Source organism: Micromys minutus (genome assembly GCF_963924665.1).
Source record: "Micromys minutus genome assembly, chromosome: 1".
Lineage (NCBI taxonomy): Eukaryota > Metazoa > Chordata > Mammalia > Rodentia > Muridae > Micromys > Micromys minutus.
In genome coordinates, this window is record NC_137969.1 from 22,721,054 (window position 1) to 22,743,490 (window position 22,437).

General features: G+C 47.0%; 1 protein-coding gene across 3 annotated transcripts in view; it reads left to right on the plus strand.

Annotated features, from left to right (window-relative positions):
* SLC2A9 (solute carrier family 2 member 9) overlaps positions 1-15,578 on the plus strand; it is a 106,675-nt gene extending 91,097 nt beyond the window's left edge. For 2 of the 3 annotated variants that reach the window (XM_080917482.1, XM_080917481.1), the window contains exons 11-12: positions 4,659-4,786; positions 14,741-15,578. In XM_080917482.1, the coding sequence (XP_080773608.1) occupies positions 4,659-4,786; positions 14,741-14,995 (383 nt within the window). In that variant the 3' untranslated portion in view covers positions 14,996-15,578. The remainder of the gene's footprint in view (positions 1-4,658; positions 4,787-14,740) is intronic. The other variant, XM_080917483.1, reaches the window with a different exon arrangement.
* Positions 15,579-22,437: the final 6,859 nt, after the last annotated feature.

Consider the following 22,437-nt stretch of genomic DNA (forward strand, 5'->3'; position numbering starts at 1 on the left):
CTTTCCCAGAGCGGTCACATGAAGCGTGGAAAGAACTCAGAACTCTGAGTCATCCACCCCGATGCGTACCCTGCCCTCTTCAGCACCCCAGTGTGACTGCAACCTGATCTTACCCTCTTTCATCAGTTTACCCACAGGTGAAATGGGTCATAGGAACTATGAGGACTAAGAGAAAGAAGCATGAAACAAGGGCATGTGTGTCATGGGCCAGCTCAGGAAGGCCATTCCATCTCCTATCTGTCCCCCTTTCCAGGGCAGAGTCAGGGGAACTAAGACTAGGGAAGCCATGAAGCCATCTGTCCCTTTCCTTAGAGAGGTTTCCCTTTCTCATGAATTTGTAGTATCTACACACAAGGGAGAGTCATCAGGACCGGCCCTATGGAGCTTGCCCTTCAAGGTGGAGAACTATACAGTAGCTAAGTAGCATGAATATGAGACGAAACTTTAAAAAGTCAGGGATGAGAGCACCAGATAATGAAATGAATGACAGGCTGGGCTGGAATGAGCATCCTAACTAAGCTCATCTACAAGCTCCTGCCCATCCCAGCGGAGCATGCCCAGAAGCTCCCGTTTAGCAGATAGAGTTCATAGGAATTTTCTGCAGACAGCCTAGGACTGAGCCCTGCAGATACCTAAATGGCAAGCTTCCCAGGTCAAGGGGCACCCTGAAGACAACCTATTAGATATGTAGAACCAGAGGGTAGGCGGGGCACTATGAGTACACAGAAGGTGGTGCCCCACCCCCAACCCCAGAGCCAGGAAAGAGTGAGGGACAAAGAGGTTGGTAGTAGGAGACTGTTTTGCAGGTTTCTGGAATGGGAGAAGGAAAAGGAGGAAGGGGATCCTTGAGGAAGCTAGAGGCTTGAGGGAGCAGGTGCCACTGGAAGGGTCTTGCCTGAGGACCCTAGAATCGCCTTTCAAAAGCAGGAAGAGAGCTGGGGGGAAAGGTAGCTCAGAGGTCATGTGCTTGCCTAGCCTGCACAAGTAAGTCCCTGGGTCCCATCCCCAGAACTGCGAAAACAAGCAGGCAAGGAAAATATCATCTTCAGACTGGCCTGGAACAGGTCCAGCCCTGCAGCTGTCAGCTTGGAGCTCAGGGGAAGCTTTCAACGTCCCACCCACAGGGCTCAGCCTCTAGGTCTGGAAAGTTGACCTTGTAAAGGGCAGATGCTTGTCACAGCTAACCCAGGACGGCAGTGCTGCAGTTGGAGAGCAAGCTCTCTGGCTTCTCTAACCCTATCCCAGCCCGACATCTACAGTATAGGCTACATAAGTTTGGGGGAGGGAGTGGTGCCTGGAATGGAAATTGTCTATAAGAGAGGTTAGAGGAGATGGCAGAGAAAGGCAGAGCCTGCTGTTGTCTTGTACAGGATTTTGCCTCCGTCTGCCCTGCGTCCCACCCCTCTGCCCAGCAATGGATTTCCTATCAATCTCCCTCACTCAGCCTCAGACTGGTATTGAGAAAGAGCATGTTTTCAATGCCGGCTCTGCCATGGATTCCTTAGAACCACCTTTGGAGGCTCACCCTTCTGAGTCTCGGTGCCTCTTGTAAACTGAGATAATATGGCCTTGCCTACAAGGAGTCTTAAGAACAGGAAAATGAATTGCCATAACTGCAGGCTGCATGCTGCAGAGGTCAACACATCATAGATATCATTTAGGTAAGATGTTCGCTTTTAACTGAGAAGAACACAGGGAAAGTCCAGTGCACTTGGGTCCCAGCCCCATCTACGCCCTGCCTTGCCACCTGTGGGACTCAGGATGATGCTTCTGTCCCCTCATCAGTGGCTTGTCTGGGACAGATTCCCAACATACCTACCTCTGAACCCAGTTGTTAATAACTGTCCCACCTCCTCATACTCTCTTATGTCTGAGTAGAAGACAGATGACTTGGTGTCTCTGCCATTAGATGACCATGGCAGTGCCACCCTAAAGGGCTTGGATGAGAACAGAGAAGTGTGTCCCCGTATCATCAGGTAGCCTCTGGGAATCTTCACACACATCCTGCCCGTAGCAAAGACAGGCAGAGATTGGCATCCTATGCAGCCAGTCACGCAGACACCAGAGCCTTTGAGCAACAACAGTGTGCTATGGAATGAGAAAAAGTCAGTTCTCCAAACAGCTGAGTCTCAGCTTCACGAACCGACTGAGCCCCACCCAAGTCCCTGATGAGCCCCCTTCACCAAATGAATCTGTCCACCTGGCCCAACCCTCCTTCCTCTGTCTGCTCTGTCTTCCCTTAAGTAGACTAATTTAGCATCTTGGGATTAGTCACAGCTGGATCTCTTTCCTCTTTAAGCATTTAAGAGCTGATTAAACTGAGATCTCACCAGGGTAGTGCAGGCTTCTTGGCTGAGCCTGAGGAGTCTCTGCTATAAAGCTGGGACAGTAGATCACCCTGGGTGTTACAGCAGCAGGTGAAACACATGTCAGCAGGAACTCAGGACAGGACAGGACAGGACTGTATGAGCTTCAGTCTTGGGCAAAATGGGACCTGAGGAAAGCCAAGATGGGCTTCCTCAGAAAGAACTCAAAACAGGTTTCCTTGGGAGACCCCAGGAGACAGCAGCAGTGGGTACCAGGCCAGAATAGAGCGTACCCCGAAGAGCAATATGGTCCCGCCAAGGAGTTCTGGGAAGCTACAGGGAAAACACATCCCACAGGAAGGACTTAGCCACTTTTCTTCTGGGACAAGATGTCGTGTCCCTCTGCCTTGGGAAAACCAGCCAAGGGTTCAGCCAGGGTACCACAGGCAAGTGAAGATAGGACAGACACCCTGAGAAAGTGGGAAGTTTAACAAATGCAGCTAATGCCAGACCTGATCCAGCCTCCTGGGTCCAAACCAAAAAACAAGACCTTCCTGGGCCAAAGGTGCTGCTCCTTCAGAGACATCCAGCTCAAGAAACATCTCTAGTGGGAACTCTGACATTTGTGTCCATTGAGTGAATAAGCAAACACACCCATTCTGCAGCCTTGAAAAACAAGCCCTAGGTGTAAAATGTGATGGTCTCAACTGGCTCTCCTCCAAGGTTGACTTTTAAGTGCAGTACATTCCAGGTTGAGTCCGCTACCCTACCCCACCCCAATGCAAGACTTCCTCTCTTTTGTGCTCACCTGAGAAGTTAAGTACCCCTGGAGAACCTGTGTCTTCCATGTTTACTGGAAGATGAACTCCACCCCACCCGTGACTGAAGCGTGTCCTAATAGGCTTCCTGTTTCTTAGCTGTCTGTTATTATAATGTGGTAGACCTTGTCTTTAATTAGAATGAGTGGGGCCAATTTGAGCTCCCATGGCCCATTTCTCTCGAGACTTCAACGGCTTCCGTCTCTGACAGAGGTTCTGGAGGCCATTGTTTAGCCTGAGCATCACTTTGGAGTTGTGAGCAGAGAACTAGCTGAGAATGGAAACATGCTAATTGGCAGTGGGGAGGGGGATGCTGTTTCTCTGCATGACTGATCTATGGGAATCCAAGCTGGGATTGCTCTGCCTTCGTGATGACCCAGGGAGCCGTAAGCGCTTGCCAATACTTCCCACCACCACCCAATTAATATACCAGAGTTCTCAACTGCGTGTTTTCCACTGGTGTCCCTGTTTGATTCCCTACTCTTCTCCAACTGACCCTGCAATACAATAGCCCTTCAAGATGGGCTTGTGTGGGCCACCTGCCTGGCTGCACCAGCCTACAGTGGCAGCCTGCTCCAAAGAGTCATGGGTTATGCTAGTTTTTTTCTGTCATTCTGATGAATAACTGGACGGATGAATTTAAATGAGCATTTTGGTTCACAGTCTCCAAGGGTTTGGCTCTACAGGTCACGGTTGATTTCCTGGGCCTGGTATAGTACCATCGTGGTATAGTACCATATACAGATACAGTACCATGAAGGACTGACAGACAGAGCTGCTCACTCTGTGACAGACAGGAAGCAGAGAGATGGAAAATGACTAGAAATAATGCCTGCCTGTCCAGAACATGTCTCCAGTGAAGGCAGAACACCATGAAGAGAGGATAGGGCAGAGATGCTTGCTCCATAACAGACAGGGAGGGAGAGGTGGCCGGCAGCAGCCTGTACCCTTTCAGGACATGCTTTCCCTCCTTCTAACTAACACCATCAAGTGATTCATCTGTTGATTGGAGTCTTCATGAGCCAGTCACCTCTCAAAATGACATCCACTAGTTAGAGGACAAAGCTTCAACTGTGACACTTTATATCCAAACCATAAATGTCCTGATTAGAAGACAGAGTCTCAAGCAAATGCTGTAAGGTGGTGAGGCTGAGCAACCAGCAAGAAACTGGTGGGCACTGATTGTATTTTAACCCAACATAGGTTTATAGGAATATGATCCAAATCTAAATGAAGCTGCATCTGTGGTCCATCAATGTCTGTTTCTTTGAGCATCATGCAGTTCATGCAGTAATGTATCTGTGCTGGATCCCAGGCCTGGGCTCTATTCCTCTTTCAACTAGGTCAGGGAAACGTTTGTGTCTCTGGAGCACAGGGCTGAGGGTTGCCAAGAGCACCTACCCCCCCTCATGCAGGTAGAGCTGCTCCTGCCTAGACAGCATCCTTTATGGCAGTCCAGGGCCTGGCTATGGATGCCATGTTGGGGGTGAGGTATGCTCAAGGTTTCATGCCTTTTCCAACTCTTCCCTCACAGGTGGAATCCCATTCATCCTGACAGGAGAGTTCTTCCAACAGTCAGAGCGGCCAGCAGCCTTCATCATCGCAGGCATGGTCAACTGGCTCTCCAACTTCACTGTAGGGCTCCTTTTCCCCTTCATCCAGGTATACCTGACAAGGGAGCCTATAGCCATCAAGTTGCCTGGAGACTCAGAGACATGATGAGATTTGTCTGGCTACACTCTGATATCTCTCTCTGTCTCTCTGTCTATCTGTTTCTCTCTGTCTCTGTCTCTCTCTGTCTCATTGTCACTATCTGTCTCTCTGTCTCTCTCTCTCAACTCATGCTATTGTCCCAAGGAAAGATGGATATGTACCTTAAGATTCTTTTTCCTACTGTCCCTTCCTTCCTGTCCATCCTTCTTCTTGTCCTTTTCTTCCTTCTGTCCCTCTGCCCTCCCTAACCCACCTTCTTCCTCTCTCCATCCTCTATATCCCTCCTTCCTCCTGCACCTCCCTCCATTCCTCTATCCCTCTTTCTCCCTCTGTCCCTCCTTTCTCCTGTTCAGGAGCTAGCCATGTCTCCTGAAGAATGGGTCACTTACTGGTGAGTGTGTGCAGGAATCCTAGATTGTGTCTTGAGCCTATGACTTACAGATCACTTTTGCAATGTACTCACCACTGGGTCGGACAAATAGCATAGAAATTTAGTAGTATGGGCCCTACACACACTCCAAGCCTCCCAAAGAAAACAGTGGTTGGTTGGAAGATATCAACGTACTCCAGAACCAGATACAAGTACTGACTTACTTAGCAACGTAACACAGGGTTTGCAGTGTTTGGGGCAACAGAGATGAGTGGACCTCAACCTGTGGTTCTGAGGCATGTGGGTGGTTGGAGGTGTGGTGGTCCCGAAAGACTTCCTAAAGGAAGTGACCGTGGAGTGGAGACTTGAGTAAGGGACTCTGGGAAGTTTGAAGTCTAGGCTAGTGTAAGAGCAATGTAGAAGCCCTGAAGCTGGGTCATGCTTGGCCTGGGGCAGGGGTGGGGTGGGGTGGGGGACAACATCAGGACCAATATGGCGGCAGCAGGAATAGAAAGCTGATGGAATGGGAAGTAAGCTCATGAAGCTATCCATCATTTAGAGTATGAAAGACAAGGATATTGCAAGGGTTCTGCACAGAAACGGCCCAGCAGCATTCAATCAGAAGGGGAGACTTCCCTGCTCCAGCATCCTCCAGTGCTCCCGTATGCTCAGGCCAGTCCACCTTCCAGAAGGTGAGACTACATCCCATACCTGCAGGAAAAAGTCTGCCATCTCTTCTCAAAGGGCAGCTCCTCCCTGACCCACTGTTCTAAAAACTGGTCAGTGCCTCTTAATTTGCTAGGGGCAGGCAGCGCAGCATGTCCCAGCGATCCTAGTTCAAAGCCAGAGGAACAAGAAGGTCCTGTACCCAGCCCACCATGCCCAGACTCAGCTCAGCTGCAGACCAGTTCCTCTGTGCCACAGCCCCCAGACATGGCTTCTCCGTCTATGCCACCTCAGCTGGACTTGCTCCCGATCTTCTCACAGACAAGACCACCAAGGCCAGGGAACAGGTAGTCATCCCAGGCTCCACAGGACCCGACTTCTCTGCCCACTTCTCCCTGTGCTGGTCTGCCCTGTGTTGCAGCCTCCTCAACCCAGCAGCTAGAAAACGGGAGCACTGTGCAGCTTTCAAATCACATTTGGCTGCATTTGGGCAATGCCTTCCCATCTCAGGTGCTACAGAGCCCCTCTATGGGCTACAGAATACAAAGGGGCCCACACCCAGCACTCCCCTCCTTGTGGTCCTCACCAGCTGCAGCCAGGACATAACAAGCTGGCTTCTCAATTGACTTCATATTTTTAGTGAGCTTTCCCTGTTTGGGTGAAAGCTAGCAGGCAAAGCCTGCAGTCCGTAAAGCATCCGTCAGGAGATAATTAACTTGAAGTTGCCCGTTGCTTCTCTTTTCCACTCCTTTGCAACGGAGCCTTCCAAGGCTCAGAGTAGTCTGTCTGTGTCTGGGAAACAGGTCCTTGTCTTCTCAGCACCTGGGGGTGGGCAAAGTAGAAGAACCTTCTGGACACTACAGTACTAAATGTCATCAGGCCAGGCTGGGAGCGAAAAGCATCCACTGGCACATTCACGCAAACATCTAGTAGGCATTTGCTGTGTGCCAACAAATGCCCAACCAGGAGGTACAGTCTCCAGCAGCCCTCCTGGGAGACTCCAAAGATCATCCCCCACCTCCCACACACACAGCGCAGAACAGAGCCAGAACCTGAACCCAAGTTCTTTATCCTCACCTGTAAGACAAGGAGAGAAGGAGATCTCAACTTGAGTAGTTAATTTATCCAAAACAGAAATCCATCACTTGTGGTATGTATGTGTGTGTGTATGTGTGTGTGTGTGTGTGTGTGTGTGAGAGAGAGAGAGAGAGAGCTCGAACTTCTGCATCTGCTGGAGAGGGCTCGAGCTGATTCTGGGGCCACTTGACCTTTATTTCACATCACTCAGATTTGCAAATCACTTCCCATCTATGCACCCCCCCCCCTGCCCCAGGGCTGTCACAGTGCAGCACCTCATTTGACAGTTCCCCATGCATCTGGGGCCCGGATTCTATATTCGGTTTCATTCTATGCAATTATCCCAGCCCGCTCAGTTGGCTCACTTGTCAAAGAGGAGGTCATGGAGGGAGCAATGACCACCTGTGAGGTGCTAACTCCGTATCAGCTCACTCAGCAGTCAGACCGTAGAGTGGAAGTTCTTATTCCTCCCACGGACCAGTCAGGATGGGCTGCATGTTCCACAGGAACTAGTAGCCCCCAACTGAGGCCTGTAGACAGGAGAGAGGTTCCTGTTTCCATCACCTAGTTCATGTAGCTCATTACATCAGCCATGGGAATAAATACAAAACAAGCCAAACTATCAAGTGACCGAATGAACCCATCCCCATGAAGCTGGCTCTCCCTGGGCATGCCATGCAGTGTGACTTGTGTAATCCCACAACAGGTCTGTGAGATCTGTGCCCTCACTGGTCTCCTTTTACACATAGCAGCTGATGCACAGAAATGTCAAGTCACTGCCCCGGGTTTGCCCAGCTAAAGATGGGATTAAACCTACCTGCTCTAGAGTGTCCGTTCTCAACCACTGTAGTGCACAGCCATAAGTCTCAGGCAACGACCCTCACGCAGCAGGCGAAAGGGTAAGAATGACGTAAGGAGCTCTGAACAGTGTTTAGGTTGTGTCTTATAAAATTTCTGGAGCTCATGGTTCTGGCTAGAAGAATAGCTAGTTGCAGCCATCCATGACATTTGAGTATGCTCTGTGTCTAATCTATCTGTCTATCTATCTATCTATCTATCTATCTATCTATCTATCTATCTATCTATCTATCTACCTACCTACCTACCTACCTACCTACCTACCTGTCTATCTATCTATCTATCTATCTATCTATCTATCTATCTATCTATGTATCTATCTATCTACCCATCCATTTATCGTGTGTGTGTGTGTGTGTGTGTGTGTGTGTGTGTGTGTGTGTGACCTCAAACATTTCGGGAAACAACTTGAAAGAGTGTCCCAAGCTATATCTTCCCCATACTGCAGGGCAGGGTGGTGCCAGTCTGGGAAACTGTGTGGAGTACTTAATGAGCAGGAGACCTGTGGCCAAATGCTCAGCACTTACAGGCTTGCCCTTCAGCTTGCTCACAGGCTACGTGACCCTGGGCAGGTTCTTCACAGTCTTCAGACCACATTATGTGTTGAGGGCCCTGGCAGCATCTATTCTCTGGGCTTTTATGAGGATCTGTAGGTCAGAGACAAAAAGACATCTTTAGACACAAGTGGGGAGGCTCAGTGGACAAAGAGCTTGCCATGCAAGCATGAGGGCCTGAGTTCAAATCCCCAACACTCAAAAAAAAAAAAAAAAAAAAAATTCCAGGGTGCAGAGACACATGCCTATAGTCCCAGTGCTGGGTAAGGGGAGTCGAAGAACTCCTTGGTGCTTGCTGGCCAGCCAATCTAGCCAAATCTAGAAGAGTCGGGTTCTGTGACAGAGCTCATCTCAAAATATAATGTGCAGAGTGACGAAGAAGACATATGACATCATCCTCCGTGTTCCACACTCACACACAAATAACAACAACAATCATAATAGTAGTAATTTAAATAAAATTTAGAAACCACCCTTCCCCTTGACAGGCCAGGCCGATGGCAGAAGTGGGTGAAGGCTGGCGGATGACCTTAGGGAATGGGCTCTGAGCTCTGAGGGTTCTAGGTGGGAAGGCAGGTCACAGGACTATAGCTGGATGTGTTTCTCACTGTGGTGACAGCAAGATATATCTTTCTAGGGCACCCTCAGTGGTACATTTCTTCTAACTAGGTCCCCACCTTCTATGTTCATCACCTCTAACGGTTCACACAAATGATGATTCCACTGGAGAACAGATTCACTTAGGAAGCCAGAGCCCCTGGGATCCAACTACTTCCCCAAAGGCCTATGGGATGCTATTGACTGGGGACCAGACCTTCAACACATGGACCTTCTGTGGGGGGAAGGGGGAGACCTCATCTCCAAACCAGAACTATAAAACAGTGTTGAAGTCTTTAGTGGGGTTCAGAACTCTCCACCGTCATGAAGATGCCAGCGCTGTACTGATGGGAGTCATGCTAGACAGGATGCTCTAGATGTGAGCTCGGCTCCCTTCTCCCCTCCTCCCAGGTGACTGGTGTCCCTTGGCTCTCATCTTGTGTGTTGTATATCTCCACCTCATCCGTGTGAGGGCAATGACATCTGGAGTCTACCCAGGTAGTCCAGGATCCCCCTTTCATAGCTGGAACTTCATCACGTGTGCAAGCCGCCCACCCACTTTTTAAAAACAATTTTTGAAAGATGTGAGAGCACACTGTCTCTGTCTTCAGACACACCAGAAGAGGACATCAGATCCCATTACGGATGGTTGTGAGCCACCATGTGGTTGCTGGGAACTGAACCTCTGGAAGTCAGTGCTCTTAACCACTGAGCCATCTCTCCAGCCCTCCAACCTGTAGTTTCTTAACGGTACTGCCACGTATCAAAACGGAGTGGTTGTTCCCAACTACTCAAAGGACTGATTTTAACTGGGGCTTACTTATCGTGTCAGAGGTTTAGTTCATAATCATATGGCAAGGAGCACACTGGTGTGTAGGCTGGCACTGGGGCAGCAGGTGTGAATTACATCCTGGTCCGTAGGTAGAAAGAACTCAGACCTGACCTGGGCTTTTTTATTTTCTTTAATTTAATATTTTTATTGGATATTATCCGGTATTTGCATTTCAAATGCTCTCCCCTTTCCCCCCACTCCTATCCCCCTCCCTCTCCACTTGCCTCCATGAAGGTGCTCCCTTTCCCAACCACCCTCTCCACCTCAGCACCTTCGCATTCCCCTACACCGGAAAACGAGCCTTCACTGGACCAAAGGCCGCTCCTCCCATTGATGCCAGAGAATGCCATCCTCTGCTGCATGTGCACCTGGGGCCAGGAGTCTCTCCATGTGTGCTCAATTGCCCACCCACTTATTTTTTTAAGAGCAACACTTATAACCTAGGCCTGGATCTTTGAGGGGTATTACATATTATGAGGTGGGTTTTAGGAACAGGGGCTGGACGTGTGGGAACTCTCCTCCCTGTACAAGCACACCCAGGACCTGGTACCCCTAGGAGTGGTCATGTAACGCCAGTTCTGGAGGATTGGTTACCTGGCAAGTTGTTATCTAGCAGATGACAAGAATGGGCATGTGCACTGATGTTGTGGGACTGACTATCCTAACTCAGCACCTGACAATAGTCCCTTATGTTCTCAGTGCCTTTTGGATAGGTCCCGCTGGGCCTTGAGGAATCCTCATTTGCTCTAGTAGACCAAAGGGATCCAATCCTGAAGACCCGTGAGATTCAGCTAGGAGTTTAGGATGCCAGGCAAATGCTGAAGTCCTCTGCCTGTCACATACTCTAATGCAGTGTGAAGGGGGTGGAATTACCAGCTGTGCCAGTGATCTGAGCATGTTACCAAGGCTGAGCACCCACAGACATCTGGGAACTCATGAAGGATGGAAGGCAGTGGGAATACACGGGACCACATATGGGGGTTTCTGGAATATCTCCTTTTAGATACCCGGAGGTTGTCCTGGAGTGTGAGGCTTGAGCAGGGAGACCTGGTAGCTTCGGTTTATCAGGACAAGCACAGGGAGAGGAGGAAAGTGTCTGGAAGGACGAGAGATGCGGGGCATGAGGCAGCTCCTGCACGGAGATACTCTCTTCTGGCTGAGCAGACCTCACAGTGCCTTTATCACACCTGGAAAGACTGTTCTTAAGTGATGCCACATTCACAGGGGTCAGAGCCTAGAATGTCTGTCTGCCTTGGGGAAAAAGAGTTGACAGGCAATGTCTGTTCTTTCTATGGTGACTGACATGCCCTAGGATGTTTGCCCAAAACTATCCCAGACAGCCCAAATCTTAAAACATTGGTCAGTCCCAAGCAGCACGGAAGAGTTACCAGTCACCACCGCACCCCTTGATGCCCCCACACAATCTTCACGCCTCAAGCCCCAGCCTAAGGCAGCACCTGCAACACTGTGTTTGCTGGTGGTTGCTGTTCTTGATCTTCTTGCCAGGCAGTGTGTTAGCACTCTGGATTAATTAAGTAGACTTTGGAGCCAAACAAGCTGACCTTGAATTCGGCCCATGCACCTCAACATTAAAATCAGGGGCAGAGTCATGCTAACTTTCCCTGATGACTGTCACTGTCTTGCCTTTGAAACAAGAGCAGCACCTGAGTTTTGCAGCTGGGCTCTCAAGAGACTCAGACTTCCATCTGCACGGTGTCTGCATGGGGCCTACAGCAAAGCTTGTGGTCATTATGACTACTGAAAAGTCATTGTCTGGCCTAATATCCTAGACTGAGAAACAGGGGAGAGATGAGGGAAGAAGGGAAAGAGGAAGGGAGGAAGGAAAGAGAGAAGAGAGGAGAATAACACTTCCAGGGCACAAGTAGCCAGTCGGATAAAGCACCAGGATCTTCTAGAGGCAATAATCTACATCAGATGCTATGATGAGCTCTTGAAACTCCGAAGAGTGGCATGTGTCCCGAGGATGCAGGGAGCTCATCTGAGAGCCACCACCACACAAGTAGCAGAACATGATAGGGTGTTTTGCTGTCATGGAGGACCAGACTGAACCAGTATGAAGAATGGACAGGCACTTCCTAAGTATGGACATGATTTCTCACCTCTTCTTTCCAAACATGTAGACTATTGTAGCAGAAACGAACCATTCCAGCTCAGAGCACCTTTTTGCTTTTGATAAAGGAATTGAATAGCTACTTCTGAACCTAACCCAGAATTTTATTAGGTTATAATTTCACCACCTCCAGAGTACATTGGAGTTTTGTGGCCATGTATTTAAGGCGATGCCAGCTGCCCCTCTGAGCCCACCCACCACACCATCTACAAAGCAACCCCCAGGCCCACTATGTGGGAGCTGGAGTCTGCATTCCTAACCTGCACTTCTTTTCTCCTTGCTCTGAGAAGCAGTTAGCCCCTCACAGTTCTGATTCATTGGAGTAGGAGAAAAAGCTAAGATTTTTTTCCCCTTAATTTTAAGGACCTTCTCCTAAAAATAGTATTTTTCCAAAATTACCTTGTATTTTTAGCATAATTTAACATTCTACTGTACTGTGAGATGAAATTTTCCTTTTTGGACCACTTTCATGGCCATCTGATGACATAAAAGATGTATTTTCAGAATCGATGTGACTGTGGCTAGCAGCACTCCTGAAAGCTGGAATGGGGTCATAAGGAGGGGAGATTACTTTCACCTGGGTGGGAGAGCTAAGTATTCAGGCTTCACTACCTCCATCAGGCTCCATGAGCTTGGGTCTTAGCTGCTACACAAGCTGCTTAGCCACCTCATCTGTAAAAGCACGCCGTAGCAATTCCCAGGACAGGTAGCGATCAGAAAACATTTGTTTAATGCTATCATTGACTCATTGACTTTGTTCCAGTCTTGTCCTCAGCCCAGGCCAGGGCCCAACAAGAGGCCAGGCATCTTTTGGGAGTATCAGTGTGCTGAGTTTCAATCCAGCCCTTCCCTCTTCCAGCAACACGAACTTGACAAATAACGCAAACTGTCCTGGCAGGAGTGAAGATACTCTTGAGGGAGACACTGTACCTCACCCATTGTCACCACTGAAGCAATCAAAATACTGAAAGGAATATCGAGGTTAGGAGGAAAAGGTTTGAATAGCTTGGTCTTCACAGACTCCTGCATTTGAATGCTTGGCCCATAGGGTGTGTCATTATTAGGAGAAGTGACCTGTTGGGTAGGTGTGGCCTTGACAATAATGGACTGAACCTATAAAACTGTAAGCCAGTCCCAATGGAATGCTTTCCTTTATAAGGGTTGCTTTGATCATGGTGTCCCTTCACAGACATAGAACACTTACTAGAAAGGCTGGAGTCAGCCAGAGGAGAGACTTATTTCAAAGAAGGAGATTTCACTGAATGTAGACCAACTTACAGGAGAAGCTGAAGCCAGAGCAATAAAGATCAATGATGAGTGGGGTCATACCTTGGCCAAGACTGCTTAGTTACGCACGCCTCTTGCCTTCTGTTTAAACTTAAACCTCTTGTCAGGACCTCAACGATTGGCTTCAGGCTCACTGGACATCATTATGTGTTCATTTTCCCAACGTGCCCACATTGATATATCTCCTCCGTCTGCTTTTAACCATCACTTGCCTCTGAGTTGAGTACTAAGAAACTCAAGCCTAGGTAACTAGGGTTGCTAGGGATCAGGCTCTGAGCCTAACAACTGATGCTTGCTCAGGAGCCATCCTCTCCAGATGAGAGTCGTTTATTGAACTAACCTTTACTGGAAGCTAAGCATCATGGGAAGAGCCACAGAAGCATGAGTGTCTCTGGGAAGCCCAGAATCCCACCAAGTTCTAATCGAGACACAAGCAACAGTGACTACATCCAGCATCCGTCTTTTAGTTTTTCTTTCCTGTACAAGGTTAGACCATTAATGAGGTAGATTTTGTGTATATCAGGGATGGGGAGAACATATATATTCTTGATACTGTGGTCAATATTTTTCTTACAAGGGGTTTTAATAGTTGTCTTGTGTCTCATGAGAGGAGGAAGAATGTAATGAAGGCTGAAGTAAACCTATGATAATATTCATCATGGATTACATTTTCTTTTCTTAATGGTCAGTTTTTAAATGCCTACTTTGGAAAAAAAAAGCTGCAGATCAGTGAAGACTGTTGGGTTGTTTTATTTTTTTTCTCCTCATCTTGACCATGGTGGGAAACTGACTTATTCCTGTTTTCTTTGAGACTAGCCCAAGTGTTCTATGGCCCCATCTGCCTCTTTTGGTGGCGGCAGTCAGCGCTAGTTGCAGAGGAGAATCTTTATTATCATTATTATTATTATTATCATTATCATTATTATTATTACTATTATTACTATTATTATTATTATCATTATCATCATCATTATTATTATTATTGGATATTCTCTGTATTTACATTTCAAATGTTATCCCTTTTCCCCCCTCCCATTTGCCCTCCTCTCCCCTTGCTTCCATGAAGGTGCTCCCTCTCCCAACCACCCTCTCCCACCTCAGTACCTTGGCATTCCCCTACACTGGGAAAATGAGCCTTCACTGGACCAAAGGCCTCTCCTCCCATTGATGCCAGGCAGTGCCGTCCTCTGCTGCATATGCACCTGGAATCATGGGTCTCCCCATGTGCGCTCATTGCTTGCTATTTTAGACTCTGGGAGTTCTGGAGGGTTTGGTTGGCTGATATTGTTCTTCCCATGGGGTTGCAAACCCTTTGAGCTCCTTCAGTCCTTTCTCTAGCTCCTTCATTGGGGTCCCCGTGTTCAGTCTGATGGTTATCTGCAAGCATCCTCAACTGTATCTGTATGGCTCTGCCGAGCCTCTGAGGAGGCATCCATACCAGGCTCTGAAGAGGAGAATCTTGCAGTGTGACTTTGCAGCCAGCTAGCTTGTTTGCTGACTGTTTACTGTTTATGTTTCCACCTTTCCACAGAAAAGCCTGGACTCCTACTGCTTCCTCGTCTTTGCCACAATATGCATCGCTGGTGCTGTCTACTTCTATTTCGTCCTCCCAGAGACCAAGAACAGAACTCATGCAGAAATCAGCCAGGCTTTTGCCAAGAGGAACAAGGCTCACCCCACAGAGGTGAAGGCTGACTCAGCCATAGCAGAGGAGAAGGCCAACAGCCACCCTGAACCAGACTCATCCTCTACCCTGGACAGCTATGGCCCAAACAGAATTGTCTAAATGTGTGTTGTTGCTACCGTAACCCAAGACTTCCCAAAAACTTAGAAGGTGTCCAAAGCTATTTGATACTGGGGAGTTAGGAAGAGACCTGTGGGAATCGAAGCTCACAGCTACAGGTCCAAACTCCCCTGGAATCATTCCCTAAGTTTGCTACACTCAGCATACTATACAGACTGAGGGCTGCTTTCCTCGTGACAGAACCTATAGTTTTGAAATAAAGTTGGAGGAAAGGGATCTGGTTGCCTCCTCATAGGAAAGCCGTCTGGTCTGATGGACGCTCATTGTACTGGGAATGTCAGCCTGGGGCTTGTCTCAGCTGTACTGTTGCTAAGCAACCCTGACCTGCCCTCAGCCTCTAGCCTCCAGATGCCCAGACCTTAGAAGGCTTTCCAACTTTCATGGGAAGATTCTTGGCCCCACTAACAAATGCCTGTTGCTAATCTTTGGCTCTTCCCTATGGACCTGAGGCTTAGAAACAATTCATACCAACCTACCATGCTGCTGATCTCACCAAGGCAGGCTTTGCCCCCTACACTCAAGGCTGCCAGGTCTGGGGCTGTCTTTAGTTCAGACTGTTATAGTGAGCAAGCACACAGAGGAACGACAATTAATGAAAAAAAAACCTTTGTGGTACCTAGGGGGCAGAGACTGCACAATGGGCTCTGTACACGGAGAATGACTCTGAGATTAAACCTAGGTTTGATGGGAGAGAACACTGGGATTGATTGATGATGTCTGTCCTGGATGTAGGAATGACAGCCTTGTGTTTGCAGTGTGAAGGAGATTCATCTTCAGAGGTAACAAACTGCCTGAAAAAACACTCAGCGTCACTCCTGTTGCTCAGGTCAAGGCTGAGGATCACCTGACTCAGTGGTTATTGAGAAAGTCAAAGAGGCAGTTTTAGGTATCTGAGTATGTGCCTCATTGGGGCAACTGGCATCTTGCCATCCTCGTGTTTGGCTGGATCTCTTCTTCTGCCTCCTAAACAAAATACATTTGACAAACGCTATAAGCAAATGGCAGGTATTTCAACTGGAATCGATGTGTTTACGTTTAGGGTGCCTTAAAGGTGCCTTAGGGTTCCAGGAAGGAAAGGCTCCAGACCAGGCAACACTGCTGTTTTCCTGACCGTTCTGGATGAGGATGGCTTTAACCAAAATCCGTGTTCTGATATTCCCTCCCCACTGAACACTCTTCATCTTGGGCCTCTCCTTGCTGCAGTCCCAGCTCGGGGTGCTATAGCATTCAGTGCTGGTGTGAACACTGTGTGTCGGTATAGAGAGAATGCAATGTATAGATTTGACAAGGGCCTGTTGCAAAGGAGCGAGGTAATTGTAAAACAAATCATAGCATACGAAAGCTGCCATTCACTTGGAGATTTAAGTATCCTGTCGATAAATATTTATTCATCAATCATTATCCTGCCTTGGCTGAGTACTGAAGGTAGATCCATGGCGAGGAAACACAGTACCCTGACCTGCACGCTCTTGTGTCTGACAGAGAGATGCACCGTCAAAGTGAGGTGGAGTGCCATCGGTGAGGGAGGGGTGACAGTGGTGTGGAGACACGTAGCAGGAATAGATGAAGTCTCAGCTGAGAAAGAGGAATGCCTTCCCAGACAAGGGATAGGGCAGAGCCAGGGCCAGAGTGACCATAAGGCCAGAGGCCAGCAACTATTATTGTTGTTTTTATATTTGAAATTATAGTGAAGCCACACTAAGGGCATTTTGAAAAAAAAAAAAAAACCTGAATCTCATAATAAAACTGATCATCTCCCACGCCTCACTGGTTTACTTCCTACACAGCCCTGTCTGTTTCCTGCCCACTGTCAATCAATCCACTTGCAAACAAGAATACATAAAGCACAGTTACGTTCATCTTTCTCTTATCTCCTATCTTTCCCCCACCCGATAGTAAATCAAACACATCATCTCAACCCTGAAGAGTTTTGTTCACACTCTGGTGCCTGCTGCAGAGACTTCTGCACATAGGAAGCTGTTTCTCAGATCCTAGAAGAAAACAGAGATCCAAGCGTCAGAGTCAGGTGCACCCTGCAGGCCAAAGTTTTGCTGGGTGACTGTGACCATTTGCGCTCTGCATTCTTACATGGTCACCAAGAGAAGCTTGGCTGTCAGCCTCACTCTGATTCCCACCCAAGCTCTAGGTGTGAGGACCGTGTCTATCCATTCTATTTCCTTATCTCAACCAAAAACATGTAGACACCCCAGCACAGGCCCAGTCCAGTTCCCAGGTGCACACTCAGAGTGGACTAAAAGAACGGCAGAGACTTCCAAATGAAATGGAAATGGACTCACTGCCCACAAAGGCAGGGTAAGGACTATTGATCTGAATTCAACAAAACCATCTTCCTGCTTTCAAATAAAAGCACACAAGTTTTTAATAAGAGTTCTTGTGTAATATTTAAAATACACAGGTTGAAAGTAAACGTGTGTGTGTGTGTGTGTGTGTGTGTGTGTGTGTGTGTGCATGTTTGTGTGTGTACAGGAGATAGAAACTGGCCAGGTAGAACAGAGCCCCCAAAGCATCAGCTCTGAAGATGTCCTTGCTTTGTAAATATGAAAACTTGAATTCAGATCTCAGCACCCACGAAAAAAGAGGAATGTGGCCATATACTATTCATCCAAAACCCCAGTGCTATGAGGGACAGAGACAGGAGGATTATTGTGATTTTCAGGCTGACATCACAGTTCCAGGTTCAGTGAGGACCCTGCCTCAAAAAGAGTAAAGACTTACAAGACATCCAGTGAGTTTCTCTGGACCCCACACTCATATGCACATACACACATACCTGCACACCCATGTTCACCTAGATTACACACAGAAATACCAACCATACTTATACAAACACACACACAAAGAAAGAAAAAGAGAAAAGGAAAAAAAATTAGCCAGCTACTCACTGGCTACTTCCAGAAAATGATCAATCACCCAACAAACGGGTGGAGAAAGGCAAGGATAGCAACTGGCTAGACTCTGCTTCTGAGCAGCCAGATTTAATGACTGCTGTTAAAGCAGTTGGTACTTGAAGCTCCTTCAGCTTTGTAGGGACAAATACCTAGTGGAACAAAGTCCATTTGATGGCGTTGATGGTGAAAGAAGGGTCCTCAGATAAGGCCAAGCTGCTATTACAGTCTGAGCTCCCCATCCGGCCTTTGCCTCCAACGCTCAATATTCACCTCTTATTTCTACTTTCTCTTGCAACTGAAACTCGATCCATACAGGTTGTGACAGGAGAGTGCCCGAGGCAAATAAGAATCCTTGAAGCAAATCCAATTCTTTTGACACAGTGCTGGTTATTTCCCTGGGGCACAGTCACCTGCGGGTGCACCGGGTTTCTCTGTGTCCTGCTCGAGAGCTGGAGCTGTCTGTGGTTCTGACCCAGCCCTCCTGCCTGTTGGGTTCATCTGTCCTGGGGCCCTGGAAAGACTTTCATATGGTTGGCTGTGATGTTGGCAGTGGCCTGTGATGTAAACGTGACTGGGTTTATATTATACACCCCAAGATCTTTCCTTCCTGCTCAAAACCAGCCGCATTCAGAACATTTGTCACTGACTTCCAGGGCCTCCGTGTCTGCAGAACAGTAACTCGGGTCCATTTACCACATGCACATGTCAGCCCCTGCTCCGTGGACACCTGCTAGCCATGGAGCACATGAGACAAGTTAGCAGCAATGGCAATGGCCTTAATAACTTAGGTTTCATAGTGTACCTGGCCTCATATAATCCTTTGGCCATGAAGGTCTCAGAAAGGGTGACTTGTATCGATGATTATAACCAATGTATCAGAATTGCTCCCACTGAGAATGGGAGCGCTTAGAAGGAATGACACATGCTAGATTCTTTTGTAAATGCTTCAAATGCCCAGAAGGTTGAATTCTCAGAACCACCTCCATGGGGGGTGGTAAATATGATGAAGTTAAAACTAGAAACAAAATCGTTTTCCCATCCCCTTCCCTGACTCGTGTGTTCTGTGACCTGTATTCCATCCTCATGACCAAACATCACCCTCTCCTTGTCTCTCTTCTAAATATTACGCTATAACCACGCCACCTAACACTGCTGGGCTTTCCTTTAATTCGATCAAGCCACCCATGCAATAGGAAATAAGCATAAGTGGTAACTAAAGACATTTGTTATACTGACCTAATTAGAAAAGGCTGTAGTTTTTAATGTAAAAAAAGAAATTTTAAGTAGGGTTTGGAGAGATGGCTCAGCAGTTCAGAACACTGGCTGCTCTTCCAGAGGACCTTGTTTTGATTCCCAGCACCACATGGTGGCTCACAACCATAACTCTGGTTCCAGGGGCTCAGACATCCTCCTTTGGTGTCTGGGGGCAACAAAAATACACATGATGCACAGACATACATGTTGGCAAAACACACAAATGCATAAAAATAAGTCTTTTAAAAATAGTTGAATTGAAATATGAAAGAAACTAAGTGTTACTTGAGCAAACTTAATCTAGATTATTTAAAGCTAAAAGACCACATAAAGAGAGGGTCCAGGTATCTTTACTGTCTCATCTGAGCCCATATCCAGAGAGCCCTCCACCGCAATCCAGCTGTGTGCAGAGGCCCAAGAGGAAGAACAGAACCACTCAGCTCATTCATGGAACCAGAAGACAAGATAAGTCACTGTTGTTTCAGCCACTAACTTTACTTTTTATTATATTTATTGTATGTTATCTATATATCACATAATAATAGATAAACATTTCCAATTTTATTATATTTAATCATGTATAAGTTGTGTGGGGACGTGCATCTGAGGATATTGTCCATATAGGTTCAGAAGAAAACATGGGATTCTTGGATCTGGGTGTCAAGTGGCTGTGAGCCACTTGACATGAATGCTGGGAACCACACTTGGGTCCTCTGAAAGAGTAGCACATACTCTTCACTGTTGGCCTATTTCTCCAGTCTCTGATTAAGGCATTAACTTTTGTTTTATTGTTAAGTTTAAATGAATAGCTAATAGAGATAATATTATTTCTGTTTGTGTTTCTACTAATTCTGTGAGTTCTTTTGCCAAGCAAGATCAGAATTAGTATTCTCTGGGTTGATGGTTCTTATTTCCAGACCTGTGCTGGGTGCCTATCTTATGTCTTTACTAGGTGATAGGAATGTAAACCTGTATAAAACAACTTCTTTGGAGAGAGAAGATGGCAGAGAACACTCAAACATGGTTGGCCAGAGTCTTCAGGGAACAATCTGAGGACAGCTAAAATACAAGGCCAGACATGCCCACTGGAGCAATCATGGCACAAACGTCATGTGAGTAACAAATCAATTGGATTTAAGCCCACCGTACAAGATGAATCTTGTAGACAAGTCATAGACTCTAGGAAAGAATCTATTACTATGATCCTTCTAAATGGACATAGTATTAAATCAACTCCTAAGCTTATTATTAGACCCATAGATTAACATGCCTTTCAACTGTCAAAGAAGCTTCTGTTTGCAGTTGATGGTAATCAACACAGAGACCCACTACTAGGTACAAAAGTAGGAGACTTCAGAACGCTCATCCCTAAATATATACCACATAGCTCTCCTCCAAAGGGTTAGAGATCACTGGAGAAGTGAGGAGACTAAGAGGCAGAAGTACTGGGTCCTATACGGAGACAAAGTCTTCTGGACACAGCAAGTCAACTGCACATACGAACTCACAGTGGCTTTGACATTATGAACAACCTGTGCAAGCCCAAGCCAGACCATACTCTGCCATGAACAGGGAAGTTGGGCACAAGGCCTTACCTCCCAACTGAGGCACTATTGGTAGTTTTTAGCTGCTGGGTGAGAAAAAGTGTCTAGCCCCTAATAAATCAGCCACCATCCAGTGGAACGCCACACACACACACACACACACACACACACATCCAGGGATATTTGGGCAGCGCAACTGGTCTGAAAGAGAAGGGAAAATATACACAAAGTTGGATGTGAAGGGAAGTGGGGGGGTCTGGCAAGAGTTGGGGAGGCCAGTGAGCAGGATGAAGACACTGGTAGAGAGCTGGTCTAACTCTCTCTCTCTCTGTGAAGACTTTCTTTCTTCTCTTCACACTGGTAGCATCCATCAATCATTTGTGGGTGTGGCAAGGCATCCCTGACTCCAAAGCTTTCTGCCTCCCTGCTACTTTCTTTCAGTTGACTGTCTCATACCTGCATGTTTCTTTGCTGATGTTTTCCTCAATGCTTCAGGGTTGCTGTGACTTATTTTCATTGGATTTCTTCTCAGCTGGACTCTAAGATCATCACGTCAGGGTCACCTCAGGACCCCACTGAGACCTGACAAGTGCCTGTTACACACTTACTGAAGAAGTGAACACTGATCTAGGTGTAAAGAGGCTGGGATAGGAACCCTGGGGAGGGAGGGAATGTGTCTGGATGATTAGAAAAGCACTTCTCTGTGGGGAAATTGAGCTGAATCTCAGATGAGAATCAGGATGCCAGCAGACAGCTGCAGAAAAGAATGAGGAAGTAAGTGACCTATTCAGAGAAGGGTAAACTTGCTGTGGACAAATATGATGGTACAGGTTAGGAGATGAAGCTAAGCAATGTTTGGGGTCTAGACTGAAAAATCATGATGGTCAGACCACTTCTTAAACCACCCCCTGGGACCAAGCCTGCCTCATGTCTTTCATCACAGGCTAAGCAAAGGTCTAGACAGACAAAACCTGATCATCATGCTGTGTCTTAATTGAATAAGTAATGAGAGTTGGGCATTGCAATCAGACTCCTTCTCCTTTGGCTGTCACTGAATACTCATTAGCCAGTTGTGAACTCCGGAGAACAGAGGTCATGTTGACTGACAGCAACCCGGCAGCTTTCTTAGGCATTTGCTGTCATTTACACAAAGACACAGAATTATCTTGATCAGATTCACTCCTCCTGGCAAATTTGCACATGGAGTCAAGTAAATTTCCTCCCATTAAATCACAGCCTTGCGGGACTGCACTATTTCTCAGCCAAGAGCTAGATCCTGAAATAAAGAAAGGTGAAAGGAAAAAGAAAAAAAGAATTTTCCCCAGACTTCGGATACTTAGCATTCTGTGTATTTATAATGGAGACTTTCAATTTCACAAACAAAAGCGAACAGTGGACCAAAGGTTACAATATAATCTTGCAAGTGAATAACTCATTTCAATCTGAATTCTGTTTTTATAAATAGTGCGAAGATCATCCTATTATTTCAATCTGCAGTGATTATGAATTTAGGCCAATTATGTGGCTGAGATCAGAAAGCACATTACAAACATGTTACTTCATCTATGGACCACAGAGATTTACTGAGTTATAATTATAGTGCTATGAGAAGACTATTTCACATGCACCTAGCACAAATATGACTTTGAAATACCTAAATTAAGGTGAAAAAATTAATCTCATACTTTATAGAAAAATCTAAAAAAAAAAAAAAAAA